Source organism: Syngnathus acus, chromosome 10 (genome assembly GCF_901709675.1).
Source record: "Syngnathus acus chromosome 10, fSynAcu1.2, whole genome shotgun sequence".
Lineage (NCBI taxonomy): Eukaryota > Metazoa > Chordata > Actinopteri > Syngnathiformes > Syngnathidae > Syngnathus > Syngnathus acus.
Window position 1 is genome coordinate 6,040,144 of NC_051095.1, and position 9,415 is coordinate 6,049,558.

The window sequence follows — 9,415 nt, forward strand, 5'->3', positions numbered from 1 at the left end:
TCTTGTCACCGTGGGATAATGGGAAAAGAAATTCCGATCTCTTTGTGTGTCTTGGCATGTGAAGAAATTGACAATAAAGCAGACTTTGACTTTACTGCTACTTCTACTACTACTACTAATAATAACAATGTAAAATAATAATATCCATCTAATATTAATAACAATAATAGTTATGATAATAATGGCATCCCTTAAAGTCGGTGTCATTATCCCATTTATCCATGTTTATCAGGGAGACTGTTTTCACAATTTGTACTTATTTTGTTTATATAAGTTGTCGTAAAAGCAAAAACCTTTGGTTCTCACAAAACCCTCAATTGTCTAACATTACCGTCTTTCATCCCGCTTGTAGAATTCAAACTACCTAGTCGTATTTAGAGAAATGTTCAAAAAATGGTGGGCATCAAATCCAAATCAAAGGCAAAACAAACTACCGTTTTCCCATGTATAATGCGCAAAATTTAACTAATTTATTGTCCTAAAATCTGGGGTGCGCATTATACATGGGTACAATTTTTTTTTTAAATCCGGATATCATACGGAGGCCGCCATTACAGATGCACTTTCTTCTCTGCTGTTCACTTCAAACACGCTCCATACGAACACAATGCTCTCGTATCAGACGCTTGCTCGATCACCTGCTCGTTTGCTGTTACAATGTACCCTACACAAATCCGAAACATTTCTTCACTATTGAGTTTGCTAGCCCATGCGCAGTGATACTGACCGGCAGAATAACATCCGGTTGTTCCCAAAGATGATCTTTTTTCTGAAATAATTTTACGTTTACGGACTTAAGTAGGAGTCAAAATTTGGGTGCATATTATACAGGCTTTTTTCCAGCATCAACATGCCATTTTTAGGGTGCGTATTATACATGGGGGCGCATTATACATGGAAAAAAACGGTAAGTGCTGCTTTTATGCTAACAGAATTAGCACCACGTTGTTGGCGACAGGCAAGAGAATGAAGGGCAGACGAGCTTTTGTTTCTTTTGGTCTTGGAACCCAGAAGGTGACCTTTACGTACTGACACCCGAACTTGTGTCCTCCTCCATCTTCTGCGGCCACTCAAGCGAGGACGAGTTGATTTCCTTTCTGTCCGTCGCCAGGGAAACGGCGAGGAAGCAAAGTCTTTTGTGGTCCCAGACTCGTCTGTGCTTCCTTTTGGGCAAGTTCTGCGCCGCCAAGTCCAAATTCAGCCAGGCCCGGGTCTATTTCGAGGAGGCGCTCGGTGTTCCCCGCGATACTTTTGCCGACGTCAGGCTGCTGGCTAGCATTTATTCCAACCTGGCCGCCATTTATCTTCTGCAGAGGAACGCGGAGCGCTTCTTTGGCACGTCCGAACGACTGGCGGCCTTATTAATGGGAACGTCGTCCTGCCTGGAATGTGCGACGGAAAGCTGGGTTCTGCAATATGCCCTCAAGAAGGCGGTTGTGTCTGAAAACACAATGGCCGAAGCCCGGGCTTGCTATCTTCTGGCGATGCACCACTGGACTCGTGAAGAGGCGCCCAAAGTTGTCCCTTACCTGGAAAGGCTGCTTGTTCTTTCCGCTGGGTGTCAGGGAGGGTCGAGCGTCTCCCCCAGTAGAGGCGATCTCGCCCTGGCGAGGCTGCACAAGGAAATGGGCCTCCGCCATCTTAGTATTTCCTCAGCCAGAAGCGCACTGCTGCGTCCTGCGGCGACGCTGACAGACGGCCTCGGCAGCCTGCTCCTCGTGTCGCGCTTCTGTGTGGACAACTCCTTCCCAGCGCACATGGCTACGTATTTGCACGGGTGTCTCTCTTTGAGCGACTGTCAAGGAGGACGATTCGTTTGGAAGCGCCGGCTGGCCCTTTGTCTGTCGCAGCTCTTGTACCAGCACGGGATGCTCGGCCACGCCATCCGAGTCGTGCGCAAACTCATCGATGGCGCCCCTCCCTCTCCAGACGTGGCTGAAGAGAAGAGTGCCCTCCTCTGGCTGGCATGGCTCCACATTCACAATGTTCAACCCAGCGCGGGACTGCGCGTCTTGGACTCGGTCTTGGCAGCTCTGCCGGAGTACTGCGCCACGCCGCTGGAAGGTCTTTGGATTTTGGTTCCTGCTTTTGACCAAAACCCAAGGGCTCGAGTCACGTGACACGAGGTCCCTGGATTTTGGTTCCTGCTTTTGACCAAAACCCGACGACTCGAGTCACGTGACCAGACGAGGTCCCTGGATTTTGGTGACTGCTTTTGACCAAAAGCCGAGGACTCGAGTCACGTGACACGAGGTCTTTGTATTTTGGTTCCTGCTTTCGACCAAAACCCGACGACTCGAGTCACGTGACACGACGAGGTCCCTGGATTTTGGTGACTGCTTTTGACCAGAACCCGAGGGCTCGAGTCACGTGACTCGACTCCAGCCAGGCTCGAGTTTCCGAGTCCCGTATCAAAGTTGGACCACATGTCTTGAGTGTTAACTTTTTGATTGGCGTCCAGGGTTGGTGCTCAACATGCGCGGCGTGGCTCTCCGTTGTATGGGTGACCTTCGCAGGGCGGCAGAGAGCTACCACGCCGCTATGGCCATCTGCCAGGAGAACAAAGACGTGCCCAACCGAGCCATAGCGCTTGCCAACCTCGGTAACTTATCTGCTTATCAGCGTGTGTCCGACAATGACGGGAGTGGAATTGCAGTAAACGACGTGGCAATGGTTTCTCCTCCCAAAGGCCTGCTGTGTCTCAAGGCCGGAGCTAAAGGAGTCGCACAGAAGCACCTGACGGAGTCCGTGCGGCTCTTTTCCTCGCTGGACGGAGGGCACGAGACGACCTTTGTCGCCGTGCTCCTGCGCCTGGGACAACACTGGGTGAACGAGCGGCGGATGCATTTTGGGAAAGGATGCTACGAGTGGGCTTTGCTGCTGGCCATCAAAGCCAACCTCCCAGACTGTAAGTTGCTAAAAAGAGGACCTTCTCATCCCCAAAACGAGACATGAATTCCGACTACGACAACATCAGATCATCCCCATGTTAATATTTGCCAGGCCAGCTGACGGCGGTAAGACGTCTGTGCCACTTTTATGAGTGGGAGAGTCCGGACCGGGCCCGGCGCGTCATCTACAGCCGGTACCAGGTCCGACTGCTTCAAGGGACACCCGACCGAGAACGGGAGGGTGACACATTGGAAGCCATCAGCCAGCTCTTCCTCTCGCTGGCCACGCAGAGGTTCCCCACCCGGTTCGAGCGCTTGACGTTCACGTGTGGAATTCTCCCAAACGTGAGCTCCCGCATCATCACGTAGGGCCTATCGCGCGGCTCTCGACCACACCAAGAGCAGCCTGGCTATTTTCATCGACCTGGGCCTGAGTGAGAAGGAAGCGTACGGATTGCTTCAAGCTGGCAAGATCTACCACCTCCTCGGCCAGGCGGAACTGGTGGAACTTTACGTACAGGTGCGGAGTACAGCTGCCAGCCGGCCCACGACACCACCACCATTTTTCTGTCCTCTGATTTGTTGGTCAGACCCAAATGCAAACAGGCACTAATTGGCATTTTGGGTCGAATGAGATGAATTTTGTTGAATTTATTTTTGTCTTGTCGAGCTATGAAGATTGATTCCAAATTGCACTGTGGATGAGTGAAGTTTTGTTTTCTGGCACACATTTTTTGTCTCATGTGGTGGGCAGGTCGCACAGGATGTGGCTCTGAGCACAGGAGACAACAAGTTCATCTTGAAGATGCAGGAAGCTGCTGGAGATATCTTCTTCAACAGCCGCCATGATCAAGACAAGGCTATCATCTACTACAGGGTACATGCCCCCAAAACAATGCTCGCTCGCTCTCGCTCTCTTTACTCCCGGCTCTCTCTCTCTCTCTCTCTTTACTCCCGGCTCTCTCTCTCTCTTTTCTCTCGGCTCGCTCTCTCTCTTTTCTCCTGGCTCGCTCTTATTGCTACGTGAGTCATTGGTCCTCAAGTTAGGCAGGAATACCCTTGCAAAAATTGAACTGCGATATTGCCAGGGAAGACTGGGATACGTGCTACAAAATGGCGTTAAAGCACCATTTTTTTGTATCAATGTGCAACCTCTCAATTAACTGTGGTTCCTTGGCACCAAGGTAGTGCAAAGTCATCTTTTTATTACTTTGGCCTGAGGACAAAAACAGAACTAGCGAGTTTTGGACAGGTAGATAATGGATTGGTTGAATTTGGTAGCTTTGCTCATTCGTTGTGTTCGGTGCCTGCCCTTGACGCAGGATGGCGCTCTTCCCATGGCGGACAGGAGCGGCGCCGTTTCCAGCAGGCTGAGGCTGTGCAACAAGCTGGCAGAAGTCATGTTCCAACTACAACTGTACGGAGAAGCCTTGGAATTTGCTCACAGCGCTCTGGAGATCAGCGTCAAGCTAGGTAGGAACCAGAGATGGGACCAAGTCACACATGCAAGTCTCAAGTGAGTCTCAAGTCTTAACCTTCAAGTCTCAAGTGAGTCTCAAGTCTTAACCTTCAAGTCTCAAGTAAGTCCCAAGTCATTTTTTTCTTGGGCAAGTCAAGTCAAGTCCTTAAATAGGTCAAGTCAAGTCCAAGTCAAGTCCTTAAATAGGTCAAGTCAAGTCACCTTATTATTGCCATTTTACCCGCAGAATCTGATCTTAGTAACGTGAAAAGACAAGATACAAGTAACTTTAAGTAACCATCATTGTCCAATGTGTCTAACGGTTAGTAATTTTGCACTACCGTCTGACGTTTCTGTGCACTAGTAGAACTACTTTTTGTTACTGGTGAGCTGAAACTTGTTGACACCTGTGTCCTGTTAGTTGGTAGCAGCAATTGCACTGGCATAGCTGTTTAAGACTTATGACAATAATTTGGATTTGCACTGTAATTACTGATACTCAGTAAAATACACCATGGAATCAAAGAAAAAAGACATTACCTCATACAATGATTGACAGCTCAATCTAAACAAATGAACGTCTGCCGACAGTGTCTGACACATTTGAGTTGCAAATATGAGAAAATAATCTGAAAGAAGAAACACAGTAAAGAGCATGAGAAACATTTCATGTTTCATCTGTAACATCTGGAGACACCCGAGTTCTATAAACTTCAAACGGACAAAGTTTGAAGTTGTCGTCTGGCTGTCTGAAATGTTTCTGTTGCATACCTTGCACTGTGCGCTGTCCGTCTTTTGCCGTCATAAAGGTAATTCCGATAGCCGAAGGTACCGCTCCCGCTGACGTGTTTGTGCACGTCTGATATAAAGGGGCGTGATTCTCCAATAAACACGTGAGGTAGGCAGAGAGGGCACGACCGATTGATTGACAGGGTAGCGATCCAATCATGACAACGCCATTCTCAGCCTGCGCTCCTACCGTGTTATCGATATTACTTTTTTAAATGTATTATTAATTTTGTATTCAAACTGAAAACATAAACTAAATAACACGGAAGTCATTCGAGTCATTGTGTCTCAAGTCAAGTCCCGAGTCTTTAACTTCCAAGTCGAGTCTCAAGGTTTTTATATTTTTGTCAAGTCAAGTCACAAGTCATCAAAACAGCGACTCGAGTCGACTCGAGTCCAAGTCACAGTGACTCGAGTCGACTCGAGTCCAAGTCACAGTGACTCGAGTCGACTCGAGTCCAAGTCACAGTGACTCGAGTCGACTCGAGTCCAAGTCACAGTGACTCGAGTCGACTCGAGTCCAAGTCACAGTGACTCGAGTCGACTCGAGTCCAAGTCACAGTGACTCGAGTCGACTCGAGTCCAAGTCACAGTGACTCGAGTCGACTCGAGTCCAAGTCACAGTGACTCGAGTCGACTCGAGTCCAAGTCACAGTGACTCGAGTCGACTCGAGTCCAAGTCACAGTGACTCGAGTCCCCATCTCTGGTAGGCACTGCCTGCACGTCTTGCTTATGGCAGCCCACATGGCACTGGTCCAAGTCCTAGTGCATTTCCATTTGCGCAAGGAAAGGGTCTGATGTTAGATTTGCCTCTCGAGCTCCGTGCAGGTGAGGTCCTGAACGAGCGAGTGGCCTACCATCGTCTGGCCTCCTTGTACCACCGTTTAGGTCAGTGTGAGCTGGCTGAACACTACTACCTGAAGACTTTGAGCCTCTGCCCGGCCCCTCTGCAGTTTGACGAGGAGGCCCTCTACTACGCCAGGGTATACCGGACCTTGGGGGACATCCTTTTCTACGATCTGAAGGTACTGGACTTTTGGACTCAAAGTGTGATTGTTTGGCCAGGCAGCGGGGCAAGCAAAGAATGAAGTCGGCAAGTATTTGCTGCATTGCATACAAATGAAAACATGACCAACAAGGGACCCTCACCCAAAGAAATGGGTATACTCAACGTAACGTCAAAAAGAAAGCATTTGATTGACTTTCTTTGGTCAGAGTTACTTTTTGTTTTCTCCAGGACCCTTTTGACGCGGCAGGCTACTACCATCTTGCCCTGGCCGCAGCCATGGATGTGGGCAACAAGAAGTGGCAGCTGGTGCTGTGCACCCGCCTGGCCACCCTCTACCACAACTTCCTCATGGACCGCCAGCTCTCGCTTTCTTTTTACAAGCGATCCCGAGGCCTCGCCGCGGAGCTCAACGTGAGGAGGATGAACACAGCTGCGGACCGCGCCGACGTTCCAGTTTACTAGGTGCCGCCAGGCGACTGCTGTCTTTGAGTAATTCTGCACTACCGTCTGACGTTTCTGTGCACTAGTAGAACTACGTTTTGTTACTGGTGAGCTGAAACTTGTCGACAACTGTGTCCTGTTAGTTGTGCCAGTTAACCTTAGTAGTAGTGGTAGCAGCAATTGCACTGGCATAGCTATGATTCTTTTACTTTTTGTAGGGGTAGGGTGGAAATATGCCAAGGGTCTCTCTGAAAATACTCGAGTCAGTTAAAACCCACGCAAGCACGGGGAGAGCATGCAAACGGGAGAGCGGAAGAAATGAAACGTCTTGGGTACAGAAATAATCATAACTCAGTTGCCACGCTCTTCCCATGAGACATTTGCTCCGACAAACGAGTGCAAATTGGTTGGAAAAATAGCCAAAAGAGCGCAATCCTTAATGACTTGCGTGATGAAGTAACTATAAGGATAAACAAGATGAATTTTCAAGTAATAAAGTGTCAGTTCTTGCACTGGGTTCCGCCAATCAGGTCTCCCCTTGTCCCTGTTCCTATCGCCTCCTTCCCCCAAGTGAGGAGTTGTACAGGTTGAGGGCATTTAGCAGTCTATTGGTCCCACGCTTGAGGAGGAGCAGGCTCCCACTGAACAGGCTCCTCTGAATGATGCTAGCGTTATTAAATCAAAGTCAAAGTCTGCTTTACTGTCAATTTCTTCACATGCCAAGACACACAAAGAAATTGAAATTACGTTCCCACTATCCCACGGTGACAAGACATAGTACACAATATACATACAAGTAAACAACACAAAAAAATAAAAACAAGAAGGCACAAACAATGAATAAATAAGAGTGATGAATAAATAATAAATAAATAACATAATAAATAAGAGGAGCAAAAATGGAGCAAGTGTGCAGACAGCAGACAGTCAGAATAGAGCGCAAACTAACAGCCTGGAGTATATTTTTAATTTATGGCACATTTGTAAAACTGCTGTTATGTCTTGTCGAAAGCCAACCAACTTGATGCTTTACTAGCATTCCCTGAAGGGCTAACGCCTTAGTCAAGAAAGGTGAGTGTAATTGATTATTAGAATTCAAGAGTTTTTTATTCTCCATGTTTGAGCGTGCCAAACAAGGAATTTGACGATTCGCTGGTTGTTTACTGTTGTTCAAGTGTAGAAATAAAGACCGTTTACAAATGTCAAAGAAATGAAAGCGTCCGTGTGCTTGCAGGCTTTGTGACGTGTGTGACGGTCACATAGCGCGTGGGCGCGGCCTGTCTTGGGGGTAGTCAAACAAGTCGTTTGAGCTTTCTTCATCCTTTGGCCGTTTTGACTTCATTCGCCTACTTTCGGTGGCTTTGTGAGTTTGCGGACGGTCTCTTCTACTTTCAGTGACTTCGTGAGTTTGCGGACGGTCTCTTCGCCACTAAACATGTGGGAGCGACTTACCTGCTTTGTCATCATGATCAGTATCCACTGGACGTGCGCTACAGGTCAGAAACTTTCATCACTTGATTGCAATTTGGATGGCTTTGAGCTCCGCGTAGAGTGCAGCCAGGCGTATTGTTTTACTTTCTTATCATGTATCATTGAGCCATCATTGGATTGTTAAGAAGCCCCGTGTCATTATTTCAAGAATCATTTGGCGGCTGATGTGTCCTTTTGGATCATTTTCATGTCAAACTCGGCTTTGTGGGTTACTGTTCTGTCACGAGAGCATGGGACCAACTTTACTTTGAAATGATCAGCTACTACCGTTGAGTCAATTGAACGCCGACCTTATCATATAGTCGCCATATTATTATTATTATTATTTTCAATACATTGGATAGAGATGTCTAAAGCAGTTCACAAACTATCAACCTTGTGAATGAGTGTAATAAGGCGAAATCGCCAGCAGATGTCGACAGTGTCTTGGACGAGAGCATCCAGTGTACAAGTTAATAATGAGCCCATTTTGCAGGATGTAAAGTTGTAATAAGCGTGTTGCATTTGCCGAAATAAACAAAATCAAAACAAGTTATCCCGTTATCGGCGTTGTAAGACCATGTGGTAACTTGAACGTTTTATTCTCATCATGATCGAGCAACATAAAAACGCTCATGCTGCTCTTCTTACATTGGATGACGTGTCAATTGAAGTGATGCTAAAACATAGAAATGCTCATGCTGCTCTCATCATTGGATGACGTGTCACATGCTTCGACGTTATTTTCCTCATGATCGATCGAAATAGAAATGCTCATGCTGCTCTTCTTAATCGTTGGATGACGTGTCAATTGAAGTGATGCTTAAACGTTATTTTTATCGTGATCGATCAACATAGAAATGCTCATGCTGCTCTTGTCGTTGGATGACGTGTCCATTGAAGTGACGCTAAAACGTTATTTTCATCATGAGATCGATCAACATGCTGCTCTTGTCATTGGATGACGTGTCAGTCGAAGTGATGCTGAAACGTTCTTTCCTCATGATCGATCAACGTAAGAAATGCTCATGCTGCTCTAATTCTCATTGGATGACGTGTCAATTGAAGGGTTGCTAAAACGTTATTTTCATTATGAACATAGAAATGCTCATGCTGCTCGTTGTGTTTATACGGAGTAGAAATGAACGCTCGTGCAACTTTCTTTATTCAGCAACTGTTTATTCCTCGCTTACTCGTGTGTAACATAGCAGTACAACGCCCCTGGCGCACCACAGCGCCCCCACGCGTCCACGTTATGCAAGACCTCCAATAACACACTATATAATATTATAGTATCAACATACTACAATACCACACTGCTATTCTTATCATTGGACGACGTGTCAAGTGAAGTG

The 9,415-nt window shown here is 47.1% G+C and overlaps 1 protein-coding gene across 1 annotated transcript; it reads left to right on the forward strand.

Moving 5' to 3' along the window:
- The first annotated feature begins 894 nt into the window (after positions 1 to 894).
- LOC119129683 (SH3 domain and tetratricopeptide repeat-containing protein 1-like) lies at positions 895 to 7,006 on the forward strand. Its single transcript, XM_037263053.1, has 10 exons — positions 895 to 907; positions 1,015 to 2,064; positions 2,462 to 2,602; positions 2,690 to 2,908; positions 3,004 to 3,184; positions 3,261 to 3,411; positions 3,646 to 3,768; positions 4,214 to 4,364; positions 5,969 to 6,165; positions 6,378 to 7,006. The coding sequence occupies exons 1-10, from the start codon at positions 895 to 897 to the stop codon at positions 6,609 to 6,611; spliced, it is 2,460 nt and encodes an 819-aa protein (XP_037118948.1). The 3' UTR covers positions 6,612 to 7,006.
- The last annotated feature ends 2,409 nt before the right edge of the window (positions 7,007 to 9,415 follow it).

Bases quoted from the DNA above. Each gene is read 5' to 3' on its own strand.
- LOC119129683 (XM_037263053.1), top strand. The intron at 3,185-3,260 runs GTTCCCCACCCG...ATCATCACGTAG, and splicing joins CTCTCGCTGGCCACGCAGAG to GGCCTATCGCGCGGCTCTCG. The intron at 4,365-5,968 runs GTAGGAACCAGA...AGCTCCGTGCAG, and splicing joins GGAGATCAGCGTCAAGCTAG to GTGAGGTCCTGAACGAGCGA.